Source organism: Papio anubis, chromosome 12 (assembly GCF_008728515.1).
Source record: "Papio anubis isolate 15944 chromosome 12, Panubis1.0, whole genome shotgun sequence".
Taxonomy (NCBI): domain Eukaryota; kingdom Metazoa; phylum Chordata; class Mammalia; order Primates; family Cercopithecidae; genus Papio; species Papio anubis.
In genome coordinates, this window is record NC_044987.1 from 50324877 (window position 1) to 50347206 (window position 22330).

General features: G+C 37.5%; 1 protein-coding gene and 1 pseudogene across 20 annotated transcripts in view; both read left to right on the forward strand.

Moving 5' to 3' along the window:
* The window catches only part of DLG2 (discs large MAGUK scaffold protein 2), a 2166350-nt gene that overhangs the window by 1824307 nt on the left and 319713 nt on the right, over positions 1–22330 (forward strand). For all 20 annotated transcript variants that reach the window (XM_031653896.1, XM_017949244.3, XM_017949248.3 and 17 more), the window contains one exon: positions 7334–7436. In XM_031653896.1, the coding sequence (XP_031509756.1) occupies positions 7334–7436 (103 nt within the window). The remainder of the gene's footprint in view (positions 1–7333; positions 7437–22330) is intronic.
* LOC103877782 lies at positions 438–4818 on the forward strand (annotated as a pseudogene).

Genomic DNA, 22330 nt, shown 5'->3' on the forward strand with positions numbered 1-22330 from the left:
TAACATATAAATATCTCTTATGTACATACCTGATGCTCAATTAATGTTAATTATTATTATTAATCTCAACAATAATTAGTGGCATCCAATCTTTGAGAATGTATGCTTCAAGAAAAGAATTTTTCTCGGAGAGAAGAGGACTCTAAACAGAACTTGAGAATCCATGTATCCAGATGAAAAAGTTCAAACTGAAGCAAAATAATAATAACAATAATAATAAATATATGAGGCTGTGTCACACTTGGTATTTTAAAATGTCATATCAATGATGTAAACTGTGAATACTTTTGAAAATGTTATTTGTGCAAGGTTTACTGATTAAAAACTCAAACCTCAGGGAAAGAAATAAGAATCAAAGTGATCTTGAAAAATCTGAATGACTGGAGAAGAACATGTTTGCTAAAACCAGGGAAGAAATCAATAGGAACAAGGGCACTATGATATTGTTCGGGATAACAGCAGCAACACACCTCTTCAAAAATGCAGAGGCCCATGTAAATTTGGGCCTAAAAGGAACAAGATTGTATTATTGGTCCAGTGAAAAAGAAACAAACTCACAGAGCACATCTGCTAAACTAGAAGGAACTCTGGGCTTGGCAAGAGGTGCTCTTGGCTGGTCCTATCTCTATGCTAACTTCAGTATGACTTTGGGCCAGTCCCTTCTTTTATGGGGTTCATCTCTAATGTATAAGTGCTAGATAAACAAGTTTCTAAGGCTTTTCTAGTCCTAAAATGTTGTGTTCCTCTTTTTTAAAAAAGCATGAAGTAACTAATATATCGCACTCTGTGTTGGTTAATTTCCATTAGATTTAATTCATCACTTATAATCACAGCTCTTTGAAGAAATGCTAAAACAATAATAATAGATACTGTTTACTGAATGCCTGTTTGTACCTGCAACAGCCCTGATAGGTAGGTAGGTAGGTATACTCATTTTATTGAGAAGAAAGCTAAGGTTCAAAGAAGTTAAGTGACTTCCCCAAGTTATCTAGGTAACCTAGGTAGACTTGAGATTTAACCCGTTTTGTCTAACTGCAAATCTTTTGTTCCTTCCCATTTGTCCATGTACTTTCCTTAATGCACTGAAAAAAAATTCAGAGGATGACTAGAATGATGAAACATGTAGAAATCTTATGCTGTAAAGGAAACGTCCAAGAAATTTTGGCTGTTCACTTGGTTCTCAGATCAAACATCAAAGTATATTCCAATTGATTAAGGATTAAATGGCTAAAGATTAAACTATAGTTTGCTACAGGAAAACATGGGTAATTTGTTAAATATATTGATGAAGAGAAGTTATAATCTAAAACTCAAGAGCCAAAAAAGAAAAGGAAATTAAATAAGACTTCACTAAATATTTAAAAACTCACTCTATGATAGGAAGTAATGTACAAAAGAAAAGTCAAAATACAACAGTACAAATAACAAACTAAGAATATTTGCAATCATTACCTAAGAAGGAGCAATAACATTCTTCATTTGCAGATAATGTTTTGAAAGAGCAAACTGCCTAAACAACAAAAACAAAATAAATAAAAAGGGATTTTATGTAAAAAAAAGTTCAAATATCCAATAAACATAGAAGACGATGCTTAACCTTATAATTGAAGAAACGCAAAATTTAAAAATAAAATTGTTTACCTATCAGAATGGAAAGTCAAATGTTGAAGTATATGTAACTATTACAAGAGTGTGAGGAAGTTGAAAATCATATATTATTTGTGGGCATGTAAATTAATACTACACTTTTACAGGCAGTCTGGCAATACCTATCAAAATTTCACATTCATACTCTTTACTCAACAGCTTACTGTTAGATGATATTTATTACTTCGTTGTTTATAATAGCAAAATAGTGAAGCTACCTAGCTATCAGCCATGCTACTGGTAAAACAAATTGTTTTTCATTGAATAATAGAACACTCATAGCTATTAAAAAGAATGAGATTAATGGGAAGAAATATGTAAATTAGAAAGCTCGCTAAGGTATATTAGTAAGTGGAAAAAATCAAGGTGTAGAACATGATCTTATTTGTATAAAATTTTAAATTATCTATTTTATAAACTGGCTTATATTCATAACAAAAATAATTAGTAGTATATACAAGAAGCCATTAACATGGTTACCTTTGTAGAGAATAATAAGAGGTAGGGGAGCCTTTTATTTCTATGTCTTTTCATTGTGCCTTACTTATGATATATGGACATGATGTGTGTATATTAATTTTATTTTTCATATCAATACATTATCTGGGCAATTGGATTATGGCCTGTTTTTGTTTTCTTATTTATTAGTTTCTATATGTTTAATGAATAAATAATTATTTTGAAAATGTACAATAGCAAATTTTAAAAAACAAGTAATGTATATACCCTTTCACCAAGAAGTCTTTCCAGGAAATTTATCCTTCAGAAACACTTTTATAAGTGTTTATAGTAGCAGAAAAACTGGAAACAACCGTAACCACATCAAGAGGGATCTCACTGAAAAGTGCTGGCACATCCGTAACATAGAATACTAGGCTTTCATTAAAAAGGTAGAGTGATATGAGGTGATATGATAATGAAAGATATATCTTATGATATGACCTATTCAGTTAAGTAAAAAGGCAATAATATATTAAAATATGTATGTAAGGAGAGCAAGAGAAATGGAGATAAAGTCATGTGCTTGCATGTGCATATAGTGAATCTTTAAAAAGTACACACAAGCTGGAGGAGGAGGAGGAAGGAGGCGGGAAGAGGAGTTGCTGGAGGAAAGGCCAGCGCAGCCGTCGCACCGGTCCTGGGCGAGGAAGTAGAGCCCGGCCGCCTTCGGAGACGGGCTCTTCCTGTGTTGCCCAAGCGGGTCTTGAGCTCCTGGGCTCAAGTGATCTGCCCACCTCGACCTCCCAAAGTGCTAGGATTACAGGCGTGAGCCACCACGCCTGGCCGACCATCTCATTCCATCATGACAGAAGTGAATCCCCTCCATTTTGATCCCTTGGATTAGGTAACTAGTCGTAATGAAGAAAATAGTCTTAAAACCTTCTGGAAATCTTTTAACTTGAATAAAAGTGAAAAATAAACTGATTTCATGGTAGTACAACAACCATCGCTAGCCAGTGACTTTGGAAAGATAATTCCTTATTTGGTAGCTGCTATGATAAAGATACAGCCAGCTGCGATATCAACAGGGAAGATGAAAAAGTCGGGAAAAAAACAGATCAAAAAGCAAAAGTTTGATGGGTACGTTAAAAAGGCGGCTTTCTGCCAAACAGAAGCCAAAAGGCAAGGTGGGCATACCCTCTGGGAGCTCTGCCGATGAGGACACCTTCTCCTCCTCCTCAGCACCGATAATCTTTAAAGACATGAGAGCTCAGAGGCCGATAAGGCCACCTGCCTCTGCAGCCATCACTGCAGTCCCATGCCGTGGCCTCTTCAGCCCACAAACTCTGAGGAGACGTGCATCAAGATGGAGGTGAGAGTCAAGATCACTCTTCCAGCCCGAGTCCACCCCTGAATGGCGTCCGGAAGGATTTCCACGACCTTCAGTCTGAGACCACATGCCAGGAACAAGCCAATTCACTGAAAAGCTCGGCTTCTCAGAACGGAGACCTGTATCTTCGCCTGGATGAACATGTGCCTGTCGTTACTGGACTTCTGCCTCAGGACTACATTCAGTATACTGTGCCTTTAGATGAGAGGATGTGTCCTTTGGAAGGATCACGTAGCTATTGTCTGGACAGTTCTTCTGCCATGGAAGTCTCTGTGGTTCCTCCTCAAGTGGAAGGGCGCTCTTTCCCTGAAGATGAGAGTCAGGTAGTCCAGGACCTAGTTGTTGCCCCAGAGATCTTTGTGGATCAGTCCATAAATGGGTTGTTGACTGGCACTACGGGAGTCATGTTGCAGAGCCCGAGAGTGGGTCATGATGATGTCCCTCCACTCTCACCATTGCTACTTCCAATGCAGAATAATCAAATCCAAAGGAACTTCAGTGGACTTACTGGCACAGAAGCCCACGTAACTGAAAGTATCCTGTGTCATCTGAATTTTGATCTTAACTCTGCTCGTGGTGTTGCAAGAGTTTATGTCTCAGTGCAAAGCAGTGGTCCCATGGTAGTGACAAGTCTTACAGAGGAGCTGAAAAAACTTGCAAAACAAGGATGGTACTGGGGACCAATCACATGTTGGGAGGCAGAAGGGAAGCTAGCAAGTGTGCCAGATGGTTCTTTCCTTGATCAGGACAGTTCTGAAGAGTGTTATCTTTTAAGCTTGAGCTTTCGCTCCCATGGTGAAACACTTCACACTAGAATTGAGCACTCAAATGGTAGGTTTAGCTTTTATGAACGGCCAGGTGTGGAAGGGCATACATCCATAGTTGATCTAACTGAGCATTCCATCAAGGACTCTGAAAATGGAGCTTTTTGTTATTCAAGGTCTCAGGTTCCTGGATCTGCAACTTACCTTGTCAGACTGGCCAAGTCAGTGTCTTGGTTCATGCAGGTGCACTTGTTGCAATACCTGTGTCATTTTGTTATATGTCAGTATACCAGAATAGACTTAAGTCAGAAACTGCCTTTGCCAAACAAAATGAAGGATTATTTACAGGAGAAGCACTACTGAAAGATTGAGAACCCTGCGTCTTGCACTTTGGGAATAAGAAAAAGAGATCGAAGTACAGTTTACAAACTTTCATTGCCATCAAAATCTTTTGCTGCCACAACTATTTCAGTTTTATGTGTAAAAGAGTCATCAGCAGTGGTTCACGCTGTAATCCCAGTACTTTGGGAGGCTGAAGCAGGCAGATCATGAAGTCAAAAGATTGAGACCATCCTGGCCAACATGGTGAAACCCTGTCTCTACTAAAAATACAAAAATGGGCGTGGTGGTGAGTGCCTGTAGTCCCAGCTACTCAGGAGGCTGAGGCAGGAGAATTGCTTGAACCCGGGAGGCGGAGGCTGCAGTGAGCTGAGATTATGCCACTGCACTCCAACCTGGGCAACAGAGCGAGCCTTTGTCTCAAGAAAAGAAAATCATCAGTTTGTTTAGGAGTGAGAAGTGTCAGCAGGGTGTCTTGGATTTATTTTGGTTCTCTAAAAAGGGAAGTCTTGAGGGTTTAGAAGTGTGAATTATCTTTCATCAATGTGCAGAGTAATCACAATGTGAATTATCAAATTCTCCTCAATGTCCCTCCGCCCCGCCCAGTCCTTTGCTGCTATCTGCTGTGATTTTGCGCATTAAATAGAATGGAAATTGCTATGTCTTTTTTTTTTTTTTTTAAATTATACTTTCTAGGGTACATGTGCATAACGTGCAGGTTTGTTACATATGTATACTTAATGCTATGTCTTTTTAACAACACTTTTTTCTAAATTATTTCTTAGGTTGTGCTAATTTTGTTGGTTGTGAAAAGTTGAGCTTTTCTGTTGCCTTCATTTTCATCTTATAGTTTGCCTATTTTAATAAATGGTGTTACATTAAAAAATTGTAAAGAAATGTTTACCACCAATTTAGAAATTGTTGCCTTTTCTGTCATTAAACTCGGGTACAAATTGCCATAACATGAAAACCTATGGAACTAGAATTATGATTAAAGAAATATTAGATGAATCATAAAAGAAAAAAGTATACACTAAAGTGGTTGCCTCTAGAAATGGAGATGGTGAGGGGACTTTTACCTCTTCCTTTTAAACATTTCTGAAACAGAATGCATTTGCCATGATCACGTATTATTCTTTTATAAAAAGTTAACCTTAACTGTTTGACAGAACAAATTATTTGGCATGTGAAGTTTGTGGAATTCAGCCTCCTATAGGTAGTAGCCTGGATCAAATTGCCTTTCCTGTCTCTTCTGGCCGGCAGAGTCATACTTCTGACTCATCAATAGCCTAGACAGTCTCTGAAATGACTGTATCTACCAAGGAATAGATCTGGAATTTTATAGTTTAAGGGGACTTTAGACTCATATAGCCTAACAGTCCCTTCCCTCCTAGAGAAGAGAAAAATTGAGGCTCAGAGAAGTAGTATGGCAGTCAGTCAGAAGAGAGTGGCACAACCAGATCAGGCCTAGCTCAGTGGACTCCCCAATGTTACCATGTAATCAATGCTTTCTGTAAGGAGTTCACCACACTAGAAAGCCAGGGATGAGGCAAGGAAAATTACCAAAGAGAATAAGGAGATGTTAACAAAGTTATTATGTGAGGATGAGGATATGGAATTTAAGCATATAGATGTCCCAGACCTGATGGGGAAACAAAGTAGTAACCCCCATCTACCACCCAATGTCATTGTCAAATAGGATTGATGAAAAGCAAAATACAATTATATATTTTGAATGTATATAAGCTAATCAGTTCTTTTATTCTTCTTTCATAGCCCATGTCAACCTGCCCCATGAACAAAAGGAAGCAGAATTCTGCTATCCTGCAAAAAGCTAGTTTTTTGTAGGTTAGAAAACCATACCTACTGTGTGTTCATCAGAAAAACTTACTGGGGGTTTATCTTGTCTCCCTTTGTGCTCCAGTTATTGTCCCTCTTCTGGGGCAGACAGAGAACTCTGTCATTGGAGAGCACTTATTAATTACATTGTATTGACTTAGACTGAATTGATTCAAGAAAAATTTTAGCATTTGCTTCTTATTAAATTTGACTTAAGAATGATTTTCACCCTGGCAGAATTTGGAACTTTTAAGATGTTCTGTTTCTCTTTCGGTATAGGACCTAAAATGGGAGTTAGCAATAGCTAATTAAACTCCGAGCACTCTTTATTTCATTTTTGTCAGAATTCATTCTGGAATTGTATATGAGAAATAGGACAGTCAAGTATATTTTAAAACAAGGCTTAGGACTGTCTCACCAGGCTCAGGATGACAAGGCTAGGCAACTGACCAAAGAGATGGATTTTGCAACCAGCTGGCCCCATTTTATACCATGTCCCCAGAATCTCTTCTGAATGTTTTAATCTTTCAGCATATATTTGTCTATTACATTACATGTGTCGCTATCATCCTGTTTTCCCTCTAATTTTGAAGGCTCATATTTATCCCTATTTACCCTAGAAATCTAGGAAGCTCACAGAGGCATATTAAATGCATACACTAGAACATGGATAAATAAAAATGTTTCCAACCTGGTCAGACCATGGCACAAACACCACAAGATGAAATTTAACGTCTCTCATAACTAAAAGTGATTAAGACCATGAAAGGCCATAAACACCTGAGTAGGATACAAGGAGTTTCTGAGGCATGTGATACAATGTTAGACAGCCTGGTTTGGGGGAAAATTTTTTCTTCTATCAGAATAATATGCCTTATGAAATACCAAAATTCTCTGGCTTCCTTTCTTTCAGGTGAATGGCATTGACCTCCGTGGTGCATCCCACGAACAGGCAGCTGCTGCACTAAAGGGGGCTGGACAGACAGTGACGATTATAGCACAATATCAACCTGAAGGTCAGTCAGAACTCAAACTAATAATGTTCTGATATGTCTCTGTGTGGATCTGTACCCTCATTACTAATCATTTATATTAACTAGAGTCACCATCATTGGTGTTTTGTAAACCTACCTATAGAGAAAAATTGATGGTTCATGTCCAAAGAACATGAACCATGGCTTTGTTACCTCTAATCTTCCAGGAAAATATCAGGCAGTTAGAAAGGCCTATGAAAATATGAATTCAAATAAATAGCAACCAGCATCAGCTTTATTTCATTTATATTCTTATCTGGTACACACTTTCAGTCACCAATGGATGCTGTAAAAACAGTTAAGACTTAAGAAGCAAAGGGGAGAGATTTCATCTACAGAAATAGACCAGTAGACCATATTCTCTCCTCATGGCATTAACTTAATACTCATTAACACTAACATGGCTTTTGGAGGTTCTTGATTGGGATTTTCTTTACTTTTACTCCTACAATATCCCTTGTTTGAAATAAATCACTGTAAACCGTGAGACTCGGTGAGATCATATAAATTGGATTAGCCAACTTAAACTTGATGAGATATCCTAAATTGGATTATCCATGCCCTGCTCTTTGGTTTATTTAAACACCTGTTTCTGTGTTTAAAATGAGGCTTAATGAGACAACTGGTATGTTACTTATTGTATGGTTGATGTCTTAAAACATGCATATATAGGTTGCTCCTTTGGAAATGAAATGTACTTAATGTAAGCACACAATTATGGGTCAGATCTTGTTATTAAAAAAAAATAAGAGGAATATGGCTACTGTCTTCAAGAAATGAAGTGCATTGCTTTTGGTCCACATGGCTAGCAAAGAGGAGTGTTAAACAGCTGAACATGAGACTACAAGATGTCATCAAGGAAGAGCCTCTGTGCGTATGAGTATTAGGAGCTCCTTTTCAAGTGATGATTTGTTAGTATCAATGGGTCTATTGTTGTTTGGAAGCCTGAGGTTTGTGTCTTGCCTGTGACAGCTTAGATCTTATTAATGGTGGCCAATCACACGCTCTGCCCATGAATAAAGAAAATATTTTCTTCCATGCATGTTTTGACATGTTACTTTCAGTTGTGCCTGGCTTGAGAATTAGAATTTGCAATTAATCTATTCCAAAGTTTTAATAAATGTTTTCTTCTATGTGGCCTAGGTCAGATATGGCCAGAGACTGGGGAAGAGGGGATTTGCGATGGTGACAGATGGATGATGACAACACCAAGGAAACATTTTCTTCTCAGATAGTTTTGAAAAGTCTTTCTATTTGTTAAATATTAGTAGACTTGTATTTTACTAGGGATAAATGCTTTAAAAAGTATCCATTATAGCCCGGGCACGGTGGCTCACGCCTGTAATCCCAGCACTTTGGGATGTCAAGGCGGGCAGATCACAAGGTCAGGAGATCAGGACCATCCTGGCTAACATGGTGAAACCCCGTCTCTACTAAAAATACAAAAAATTAGCGGAGCATGGTGGCGAGCACCTGTAGTCCCAGCTACTTGGGAGGCTGAGGCAGGAGAATGGCATGAACCTAGGAGGCGGAGTGTGCAGTGAGCCAAGACTGTGCCACTGCACTCCAGCCTGGGCCCAGAGCAAGACTCCGTCTCCAAAAAAAAAAAATATATATATATATATATACACACACACACACACACACACACACACACACATCGATTATAAAACTGAAAATTAAAAGATATATGCTAGCACCATTTGATTAACAAATTCTACTTCATATAGAGTAAGAACTTTTTCATCAGAATGTTCCATTTTCTTAATAGCTGGTTTTTTTCAGTCTCAAACTGTATACCCTTCACCATTACCTGACATGCAGCATAAACGTCCCTGTTTTCCTGTTTCTGAAAAATCTCAACTCAAACAATTCCACAGACAATAAGATGGTTAGAACCATGGATACAGCAAATAGAAGCTCTTGATAATGATTTTAAGCTTTAAAGTTTACAGAAAAGGACAAACATGTCCCTGTTCTATCAATATAAACCTTCATCTTTCTACTGGAGCCTCCTTACATCTTGGTTTCCTTTAAGCAATAGGTTTAATTTGGATATTATTCTGTAGTTTATCAAGATGCTTGTTCAAAGCACATCCTATAAATCATATAAATTGATTTTTAAAGTGTTTGTAAAGAAACCTGCAAATAACAACAAGCTTTTTGCAAAATGCCAAAGTACAGATTGGATTCACAGAATGACTTCTCTGTTTTAATAGCCTAACTGTATACTAGTTTGTCGCAGCTTTAAATTAGCTGGAAATGTGGTAATGGCAACAGCAAGCAATCAGATTTTTTTCCTCTCCTATCCAAACTTTATGTGTAACTGAGCCTTAATTTAACTGCAGTTTTCAATGAAAAACTAATCGAATTGCTGTTTAGAGACATTTAAATTGTACAACAGTTTTAGGAAGTATTAAACAATTTACCTTTAAAATAACATATGAAATGAAAAGTGCATCATGAGATTCCGTTAGGAAATTCTCAGCAGGTCTCCTTTATCTGCACCCATTTTGTGAGTCATTCAACCCTTAAGACAGTGCTGAGAAAAGATTTTATTGACATTTCTTTTAGTATAGTCAAGAATTAGGCTTTCAGTAAATACACTGTTCAGTCATAATCAAATGCTTTATCAAAAATTTCCTAAATGTATTTCTCAGTATTATCAGATGCTCAGAAAAATCTGCCCCTAACCCCAAGTAATAAGCATAGTCTTTATCTTCAAGGATTTTTTAAATCTTATTGGGGTGAAAGAGATTTTTATACATTTAATAGAGTATAGTTCCTGGTAACATATGATCAAATTGAATGATCTTAATGGCAGCGTTTCTAAGAATTATGGAATGTCAGAGAAAGGATAAGCCTGAAGGGGTCAGGACAGTGCAAGAGTGCACCATGGAAATGTGGAAATGGAGCCAGACCTTGAAAAATGGGTGAAATTTCTATTCAGGAATGGAGGGAGAAAGAATATCTTGCTAAACTACAAAATTGTGAGTTCCATGCATTGCAGACACCATACCTATATTTTGTTCACTGATAGCTCTATCTCTGGTGTCATACTTGATATTTCTTAAAGAGTTGCTGAACTAATGGATACAAGCCTACCATTCCTCAGTACTTGAGTTATCACTTAAAGGTAATTAAAGGTTGAAGGGATTCTTCATTTTCACTACTTGCGCTTTTCATTTTTGCTTCAAAGACATAAAGGAATTGCTAAAGAAATGTGTATTGCAAAGTATAAAACTATTTCCAACTGTGCTCCTCGTACTGCTTAGCATATTTTTGTGATAATTATAAATAATTTATAAAATTTATAATTACCATAATGTAGCAATAAATGTCATATTTGGCAAGTTTCACTTCACAAAGCAAGATCACAATTATACTCACTTCTGCTTAAAATGAGCTTGTCTCCAGTTGTCCATATTACTCTATCCATCCTCAATCTTATTTAGTGTCTGGTTTATGGTAGTAGAATTAACACCAGTTTGAAGAGTCATATATAATGTTTTTCTCTGGTGGTGTGATTGTGATTCATTTTTGCTATCTTTTAAAATTCAATTTTATCATGCACTTACTTTGAAATTAACATGTATTACATTCATAAGAAGAGGAAAATAATGAAATTGTTGTTTTTCTTTCTTTCAAGAGGATTACATGTTATACTTCAATAATAATTCCATTTAAACACTATGCAAAGTTAATTATTGTAAACCTTTAATTACCTATACCCAGTTAGTGAAGTTACTGTAATGCCACTTCACACAAGGAAATGTAATGCCTTATACACATGTGCACCCATAGGTACCCCTTCCCTTTCCTTACCCTTCCCAGACACCTTCCCCTTTGATTTCAGAATTATCTTTCTAAGAGATATGACACCAAGATGCCTGTGCACAAACTCCTTGCCCTTCACAATATATTCCCAGCCAACTTCCGTGCTCCATTCCACACTCACCCCTCCACCACCCACAGTATCAGCCTTTTTCATTGTCCCCCTGCTACACAGGACTGCTCTCTGCTCTTACACTTGCTCCTGAACTGTGCCTTTGCTCTGTGGATTCCTCTACCCAGAACTGCCTTTCTCCCTTTCCACCTGCAGGATTCCTACTCATCTTGAGAGCCCTCAGATGTCAATTCCACTGCAAAGCCATCTTTAATCTGTTTAGTCAGCATTGATTGATTCTTTATCTGAGTTCCCCAAAACTGTATGTAAACACCTGGTGTACCCATTATCACAGTTTGCACACCTCTCCACTCAGGTGAGCTCCTAGACAGCAGGGACCCTTCTGTCACTCGTTTTCTATCTTGTGTTAATCCATGCAATATGAATTTCACTATAGTTTATTAATGAGTTACTGAATGGGTCTGCTCTTATTTAAATGCAATATAATGTTTTCAGTGTGTTGATATATATTAATAGTAGGTGCTTAAGAAATGTTTGCTGAGTAAATATTGAAGGAATGACATGGGGTTTTTACATTAGATGCAGAGATGGTAACTGAATCCCTGGTTTGGACATTTGGTGTTGACACAGTTTTTAGATGGTCCCTTTTTGTTTTCAGTTACAAAACCTTTAGCAACCCTAGTAGATAAACTCCCTTTCCCCTGCATTGCAGAAAATCTACAGCTGTTGTTTTTGTAATATAGCACAAAGACAAGATAATTAAAGCACTAACATTTTTTTTTCAAGTTCTGAAACTCAACTTTGACACCATTGATGAATAAAAAGGGCATTGATTACAACCTAATTATACATTTTTCAAAAAAGATAACACAACATTTCCCCAAGTTAGATCAGGGCAAATCCGATCTGTATTTGCTGCCTTCTTTCTAATAATATCTACATTTATTGTGAGATAACTGATTAGGTTTGAAATAATAAGCCACCAGATATTCACTTGGAGAAGTAGGTAGGCATTAGCTAGTATTGGATAAAGCTCACAGTGGAGTTGATTAAGAGCCAAGTGGTCCCTATGAGAACCACAAATTCCTTTACCTTTAATATGACCTCTCAGGACATTGTTGGAGAGACTGCAAGGGTTTCAGAATGGCCTGCAGGTAGAAAAGAAGTCGTGGACGGTACAGTCCTTACCAGTGATCAGGAACTTTGGTAGATAGTGAAGGGACCTGATTTCATCCACCCTTTATTCTTTAATAAGGTACTTGAGTTAAAAGAAAATCCCAAAGAGCAGAGTTCATAATTGCCTGGAGACTCATAAGTGTAGTCTGGTTTATGGAATTGTGGCAGAGTGACTATGTGGTTCATTTATTCATTTATACATTCATTCAATCAATAGGTATTTTTTTCTGGATACTTATTATGCCTCAGTCCATGTTATAAGGAAATAACAAAACAGTGAACCAAAAAAAGGCCCTCTCAAATAAATGTAAAATGTGTCAGATGGTGATGAGCAGTATAAAGAAAGAAGAAGCAGGGGAAAGATGATAGTGACAGAGAAATATGTAGTGGGCAAGGAAAGTCATGCTAATGAGGTGATATTTGAACAAAGATCTAAAAGAAATGAGGGAGTAATCTATGCAGGCATCTGAAGGAAGAAATGAATTATTCTAGAGTTTTGTTCTACCAAATGTTGTCTACAGACCAAAAGCACAGATATTAAATGAGAGCCTTCTTAGAATTTTAAGATCTCAGGTCTTAACCCAACTCGACTGAATCAGAAGCTGCATTTTATCAAGATTCCCCAGATAACTTGTATGCACATTGGAGTTTGTGAGGCATTGCCCTAACACACTTGGAGACCTGTAAAAATTGTCACTTGTCACTGTTAGGTTGGACTCCCTCTACCTGGAGAACTGGGTAAAGTCACATGAGGCTGCACCACTAGATTTGATTTCTGGCATGTGTCACCCAATGATTGGTCATGGCTCAGTGGTTTTAGTAGGGATAGGTCAAACAGCAGGAGATCTAAGAATTTCATGTGCCATTCAACTCTACTTTGTCTAACCTGGCCATCTAAATACCAATGTCAAGCAAATTCTTGCTAGAACTCCTCAGCTAGTGAAACAATGAACCTATTCAGGCTTCATTGCCTTTAGTTATGACCTCTTCAGCAAGTGAGCCTAGAAGCAGTGAGCTAGGATGAAGTAACATTGATTCCTATCCTCACAGAGGCCTCTGTGAACCAAGGGAAAGTCATTAAGCCTTCACTATTAAATTTGAATAGCTTACTTCACTTTAATGCAAAAACTCATGTAAATAATCTATTTAACTCCTTTTAAATTGTGAGGCTAATTCAGAAGGAAAACTATTTCTTCTTTTCAGCAATAAGTGAAACTCTGATGTTATTTGCGGTAACCGCTGTCACAGAGCTTAAACCACAGTTGGACACCATGGTGCATTTCTCTATGGGGTCAAAGATACAATGAAAGCTTGACACGAATATACAGTTTATCCCCTGAAAAATATAGACATCATCTGTACCTGAAGGTTCTCAGAAGTGAAAGTACATACACCATCCAAGAAGCATACTTACAATGCAAGACATATTTCTTTCTTTAAATCAGCATCTATGTAGGCTTATGCATATGAATGAGCAGCTGTGGCATGTTGAAACACTTTCCCAACTCACGTAACTGCATCGCAAATACCCAGGAAAGATTTTTAAAGTCCAGCTGTGGATCTTGATCAGAAATTGCCTCAGAATCATCAGAGAACATTTAAGATAAGCTTTCAGAACAGAGAGTACCATACACGACTTGGAGTAGACAAGACCAGTTTTCTAGTGCAAATTCCAGCTCAGGTGAGATAGAAGCATAAATTTCATTACTTGAAAGTTTTGTCACTAATATTATGTCTTTTCTTTGCATTTTTTAATACATAAGGAGAAATGAATGCACAACCTATTAAACTTGATAGATTCTATGTAGTTAAACTAGAATCACTATAAATAGAAATTAAAAGTTTTAGGAATCCTTAAATATCATCTTGTCAAGTTTACTCATTTCACAGATGGAGGAACTAAAGTTCGGCATCTAGATAGGAAAGCCATTTAATATTTTAAAATTGGTACAGCTGTTAAAGCTGAGACTAGCTGAGCAGTTAGTAATTTCCTTGATTTTTAAAATTTACTATAGTAGTTCATGATGGGGAGTGGCTTTAATAGCCCAAGGAATGGAATCCAATGAGATTATGATAATCAAATGGACATAAAGGGGTCAAAAAATTTCTGAGGGAGCCTCACCACTTTGTCATGCATACTGCATCACTTTCATTTCTAGCATGTTACTGTTGTTAATTGTTATTGTTCCTGTATCACAACTGAATGATGTATACATGACAGCATTAGTATAAGTGTAGGCAACTATTGTTAATTTTTAAAATAGCCACAGATCTGGAAATAGTTATTTTTCAACAAATAGTTCAAATATATTACACTTTTTCTCTTTTCAATCCTAACTTATTTGTGCATACCCTTTATCCAGCCAGCCAGCAGCTGCTTATCCATTCATTTATCTGTTATCAATTAGCTTATCTTTATAGCTTTAGTGATATTCCTTATTGCCAAATATTAAATTTCACCTCATATGTTACATTAATTCTGTTCTAATTAATCTAGTTATATTCTAATTTTTACTGAAATATTAGGAAAGAAACTTAAAAAAACTTTACATGACTCTAGATTTTTATTGCTTAGACATTTCTTTCTCTACAACTCTCTCCCACACACATACACATTCTACTAACAGCAAAATGCATCTGCCCGCAACTAGACATTTCCCAGGAAGTCTCTTCACTCATTGCATCCTTTTAATAGCCTTCTCCTAGTTGCCTTTGTTTCCTCCCCAACCTCCATCTAACACATAGCATCGTAGAATATGACCAAAAAGATGATTCCTGAACAGTCTGCAGATTCATTCAGGAAAGGTCCTTTCCAGATTCCTTAATCATTAATCATGCTGCACCCCTCTCCCCATGCCCAAAAGTCAGTTTTTGACCTAGAGTAATATAATGAGGACAAAAGCAGGCATCACTTCCTAACTCCTAACTCAGAAAACTCTCTTCATCTTATTATCTATCCTGGGAATGCTACATCTTTAACTCATATCAAAGGGGTTAAAAATATTTACAAAGCTGATTATAGATTAATAATAGATATAGCCTCCTCTCATTGTATGATTACAGTTCCCATCCCCATAACAACTTTCATTCCATAATAAAGTGTATTTGTCTTTGACAGTTTCATCTTGTGATTTTATATTATTTGAGGGGTGTCTTGACATTTAGTGACATAAATCAGTCGCTCATTAATGCTGGAAAAAGCCAAAGAAATCCTTGTGCTAGAGACATTTTGACAAGGAGACCTCTTAGATTCACACCAATCATTAGCAACACCCAGATCAAATGCATGGAAATAAAGAGTTTTAATACTACTCTTGACTCTACAAGTTTATAAAATGAACACAGATCTTCACTAGACAATCCTTCAATTTGATAAGGAATTTCAGGGTGTTAGAGAACTGTAAAAGAATGTTCCACAGAGATATGCAAAGAGGACTATAAAGCAAGACGGCTTTAAAACTTTCTGACTTCACTTTGTATTCTGGGTGCCCAGTGTAGTTTACCCTCACATCTCTTTGAATAGCTATTTGTCATTCCTCAAATTTAATAATGAGTAATGACGCACTTTTCTTGTCCTGTCCCTCACTCTGCAACTTTATTGAGCATGCCTAAGTCATATCACTTTTCTGAACATGGATTCCATTGCTCATTAATTAAAGTGGTTTGAGAGATTAGTTTTAAGACCCTTTCCAGCTGATGTTCTATGAAGTTTAGTTTATTGTGTCTTCTAATTAAAACATGCCATCGAATAACAATTATTACAAGCAGGTAATTTCTAAATGTTTCCTTTTTCCCCATACATTTTAAACACACAGAAATTATCTTTCACCCACTCGGAAGAAGGGGAAAGATCTGTATCTGTGTATTTGCTGTCTCTGTGTACCATGGGATTTGAAACATTCAATAATGATTTTAAGTTTAATTCAAGTAGAAGCATTTATTGTTTGTTGGGGGTTTGAAGATTAACAAGTTACTGTTCATGATCTTTTTGTTTATAGAACCATTGTGGCCTAAATCTTATCAGTTTAATACATTAAATTGTAATTGCTAAGCTTGCAAATAGATTTTTTGAGGTTGAAGAAAATTAATATAAAAAAATCAATTTCAGGGCCGGGCGCGGTGGCTCAAGCCTGTAATCCCAGCACTTTGGGAGGCCGAGACGGGCGGATCACGAGGTCAGGAGATCGAGACCATCCTGGCCGACACGGTGAAACCCCGTCTCTACTAAAAAATACAGAAAACTAGCCGGGCGAGGTGGCGGGCGCCTGTAGTCCCAGCTACTCGGGAGGCTGAGGCAGGAGAATGGCGTGAACCCGGGAGGCGGAGCTTGCAGTGAGCTGACATCCGGCCACTGCACTCCAGCCTGGGCGGCAGAGCGAGACTCCGTGTCAAAAAAAAAAAAAAAAAAAAAAAAATCAATTTCAGGACATTAAAGATACAGAAAGCTGAAATAGTGGAGATGTCTTGAACTGTCAGAATCACAAGTAGTGGCAGCTTTAGGGTAGAAAGTCAAGCCCAAGAAATAGAAAGTATACATCTTTAATGTGCTTTTTAGATTTCTAATTCACATAGAATTCCTGATAGACTCATTACCTAAGTCTTTAAAAGACAAACATTCCAAATTGCACTTTGTTTCAAGATAATCTCTTATTCTCTTCTCAGCTTCTTCACATTTATCATGTTCCCATTGCTAAAAGTAATTTACTTTATTAATAAAGAATTGCTGGCACATTGGTAAAATTAAGCAGTGGCAGGACAACATTCATTCATTCAATCTTTATTTGGCTAATATTTATTAAATTATTCCAGTGAGTGACATGCTACCTTGCACTCTGGAGATACAATGGTGAGCAAAATAGACATGGCCCCTTCCTTCCCTAATGGACCTACAGTCAGCCAAGTAAAATCACACTTATGAATTATACAAAGTGAATGCTCAAGATAAAGAAGAGAACTTGGATCCAAAATCTTAAAGTCTAGGTACTCAAATGTACTCAGAGAATACTAAACCAGAGCAAACGAAGACAAACAAAAGCTCTGACCTAGAGTAGAGGGTCAAGAAGGCATTCCACGGGAATAATACTTTCTTTAATCTGAAGGGTGAGTAGGCATTGTCAAAGCATAGCAGAAAAAGGAGTTGTGAGGAAGACTATTTCAGGAGGGAAAGATGTGTGAAGGATATCTGAAGGAGAGAAGATGGTACAATGGAGGGACTGAAAAGCAAACCAGGGAATGTGGGAGAAACTCTAGAGGAGACAGAAGAGAGAAGCAGAGACAGATCACATAGGACTGTGTAAAGCACTCAGTTATTTCTCCTGAAAACAATGAAAGGACCTTTGAAAGGTTTTAGGCCTGAGGCTGGCAAGATCAGATTTGCTGTTCACAAAGATGGCTCTGGCTGCTAAATAGAGAGTAGGCCAGAAAGCACTGAAGAAGCTGGGGTAGGACCAGTTGAAAGGCATGAGTCTAGTTGAGAGATGGTGCTGGTTGGATAAGTGCGGTGGCAGAGCAGCAGTTCAAGGATGCAGTGAGTTATGATCACATCACAGCAGTCCAGCTTGTGGGACAGAGCAAGACCCTGTCTCCAAAAAAGGTAAAATAGAAAATAAAGAGTGGTGGCAGAATAGTAGAGAGAAGTAGATAGATTCAGGTAGCGATGTAGGTGATAAAGCCAATAGACATAAATATTGGCCTATAAATACATAAATTCATCCATTTCATGAAAACATGGAAAGCATGATTTACTAATTAAAAAACTAACAAACCCTTCACAGAAAAGCATGTTTTATTCATCTTTATATTCCTTCTTATTCCTTAGTACACTGTCTGGCCAATAGTGGGCATTTAAATGTAGACAAAATTGAAAAAAAAAAAAAAGAATAACAACAATGAACTTATTTTATAGAAACTCTGTTTTTAAAAAATGTGTAGCTAAAGCAGAGTAAAATATAGATGAGAGAAAAAGAAAGATGGAGAGAGAATGGGACATGTTTATAAGAAAGAGAATAATTAAAACTCGCATGTATGAAGCACTCACTACATGCCTGACACCTTTCTAAAATCTCTGCAAGTGTTAACTCATTTAAACTTTGCAAAATCTTATGATATAGGTTATATTCCCTTACTCATTTTACAGATGAGGAAACTGAGACACAGAAAGCATAAGTGGTTTTCCCAAGGTTAAACAACTATACAGTAGAGTAAAAAACAAAGTTTCAGTCTCAGGCAGAAAGGCTCCAGAACAACCCATGCACCATCCTGTTTCTCATAAAAGGAAGAAAATATAAACAGATTCATGCTGTGATAAAAGGGTTGAAGAGGAAACAGATAAAATGGTTTGGAATGGGTGTGGAGAAACCAAAAGAAAAAGATGCCAGGAGAGGGACATGGAGGGACAAAATTTATCAGACAAAGAAATAGAGTTAGGAGGGTTCATGCTGGTGGAGTTAGAGAGTTTAGCACCCAGTTATAAATGAGAACAGAGTCCGACAGTAGCAGCTTGGAGTAGGGCCTGGATTAGGAGCAGATGCAGGCTAGGAGAGTATGTTGTCTTTCTCTTTTTAAAATTGTTGTTCTTTTGGGGGATGCGGGAGTCTTGAGCTTGGCTCTAGGAATCGTTTGGCTTTAGGAATAGTTTGGTCCCAAGCTGTCATAAAGGCAAGCAGAGGGCTCACCACTTACTAGCTGTGAGACCTCAAGTGAGTGACAACCTCTCTGTGCCAGAGAGTCTTCATCAAGAAAGTAGGAGTAATAATCATATTGACCTTCCAGAGTTGCTGGAAGAATTAGTGAAAATGGATGTAGAATGTTCAGAATGGAGTAGGCCATTGGTAAATGAGAGCTAGTATAATAAACTTCAACACATATTTGAGTGAGCATTGCGCTCCCCTTTGCTCTCATCAGCCCTTTGCACCATACTTAGAACTATCCCTGAGAGGGTCAAAGAGCTTCACAGAGTTTGGGAAGCAGCAGTAGTTAAGAATTCCTTACTTCCTGCTGATGGGCCTGAAATATAGAAAGAAAAAAAAAAAGAATTCCTACTATGAAATCGGATAGATAAGTTCAAATTCCAGCTCCACCATTAACAGCTCTGTAGCCTTGGGAAATTACTTTACTTCTGGGAATCTCATCCTTTATCTGTAAAATGATGATTCACACCTATCTCACAGGACGACTCTGGCGATTAAATGAAGTACATATAAAATGCCTGGCACTGTCCTGACAGATAGTATGTCCTCCATAAGTGATAACTGCCGTTATTGTCATAATTATCAGAAACACCAGAAACTCTATAATGTGGCTATTATGTGGAGAGAGAGATAATGAGACCCAGAGCGGGAAAGGAACTTGAGAAAACCCTTGGGAGACTGGGGATGCAGGCATTTACAGGATGTCTTCAGTATCAAAACTGATGCGGAGATAACGCCCTGTGAACTGTCCTCTGAAGAGTCCTGAGCTCTAGCAGAGGGATGGCAGGAGCAGGGATGGGGAGTGTAGGAGGAGACAACCTGACCTCTGGGCCCAATCCCAGAGCAACCTTTATTTGTTTTTCATGTTTGGTCTTGGATACATGAAGCAAGGATCCTACCACCAAAAAACACTATTTTTTTTTTTTTTTTTTTTTGAGACAGAGTCTCACTCTGTTGCCCCGGCTGAAGAGCAATGGCATGATCTTGGCTCACTGCAAGCTCTGCCTCCCGGGTTCACGCCATTCTCCTGCCTCAGCCTCCTGAGTACCTGGGACTACAGGCACCCACCACCATGCCCGGCTAATTTTTTGTATTTTTTTAGTAGAGACGGGGTTTCACCGTGTTAGCCGGGATGATCTCAATCTCCTGACCTAGTGATCCACCTGCCTTGGCCTCCCAAAGTGCTGGGATTATAGGCGCGAGCCACCACGCCAGGCCCAAAAAACAGTTTAAAAGCTGTTTATCAGAAGGCAAGAAATGCTCTTCAGATTAAGGTATTTGTGTTCTTAGAATGAAAAAAGCTGTAAGCTCAGTTATTTTTCCACTAGAATGTAAACTCCATGAGAGCATCACGTTTTGTCTGTCTTGCTCACGGCCGTGTCCGAAGTGCCTAGAGGAGCACCCAGCACAGAGTGGGCACTCAATACATATTTGTGGAATGAACAAATGCACCAAATAAGTGACCATACCTTGCAGTTTCTCTTTGAACTGTGGGTAGCAAAGTAAATTTATCCCCATTGAAATGCCTGTTGGGAGTTGTGTTAGTTAACTGGAGCTCCCAAATATTGATCTTCAATGCTGAAAAAATAGCCATTCTATGAGAGCAGATTTTCTTTGCTTCCAAGAATGATTCTGACACTTCTGCTGACAAGATTAACTAAAGACAAATACACACTCAGTTTTACTTTGGTTGTTTGGTGCAAGAAAGCAAAAGATTAAGCAAATAAATAAACGTATTTCCTAATGAACTTAATAGTGGCTTTGAGAATTTGAAAATAGAGTCTTGGAAACATTAAATGAAATATAAAATATTAACTAGCACAAGTATAAGACTTTGCAGTTTACAAAGGGCTCTCACATGTGTTTCTCATTGAATCTACAGAACAACTGCAAGAGGTAAATAGACTGGTAGTATTATCATCTTTCTAATTTCATAGATAAGAGAAGTAAAGCTCAGTGAAGTTAAGTGACTTGCTCAAGGTCACACAACTAGTAAATACTATGAGCCGAACTTGCACCCAGATGCTCTGAGTCCATTTCTTGTGCTCTTTCTTCAGCCACCACACTCTGGCCTAGATTTTATCTATTCAAATGTGAACTAGCTGGAGCATAGAATAACCAATGTGCAGTAGAGTGCCAAGGGATCACAAATTACAAAAGAAATCTGCCAGTTTGCATGATTGTATGCTTGGCGGTATATTAACTTTATTTTTAATACTAACATAATACATGTGTTCAAAAATCAAAATAATCTTTAAAGAGGTGTACACTGAGCAGTCATAAAGGGATATGAAATCAAGGTTGAAACCACCCCATTTCCTCTTGGAACATTATGTAGCAAGTGAAATTAACCAGTAACTCATATCAATAGACATCTTCAACTAAGACCATAGAAGAATATTGGTATAATCCTTCTTTATTATGCAATCAATAGTCAATGCATAAATACCTCTGTTGAAGGTCACTCAGAAGAACTGATTTTATAAATGATTGATTTCTTAGTAATAGAAATAATCATATCCCATTTTATCCAAATTTTTAATATACTCATGTACCACATAATGATGTTTGAGTTAACAATGGATCACATATACAACAGTGGTCTTATAAGATTATAATACCACATGTTTATAGTACCTTTTACATGTTTAGATACACAAATACTTACTGTTGTGTTACAGTTGCCTAGAGTATTCAGTACAGTAATATGCTGTAGATATTTGTAGCCCAGGAGCAAGAGGCCATACCACACAGCCTAGGTGTCTATTAGGCTATACTATCTAGGTTCATGGAAGTGCACTCTGAGATGTTCCCACGACACGCAATCACCAAAAGACATAATTACCATTGTTAAACAACACATTGCTGTATTTTTATTTTTTTTTAAATATTTGAATTCCCTTTTAAAAATTTGAATTTGAAAAAGAAAAAGAAATGTTTGAATTTCTTAAAAATAGGCATTATTCATTGTGGGAGATTTTCCCAGTAGGAAAAGAAGGAGTAGTAGAGTTTTAGAGACAATTCCCCACTGTTGTATACTTAGTAATGAGCAGCAGAAACACAAAGAGCATTCTAAAAGAAACACAATTATCTATAAAATTGCA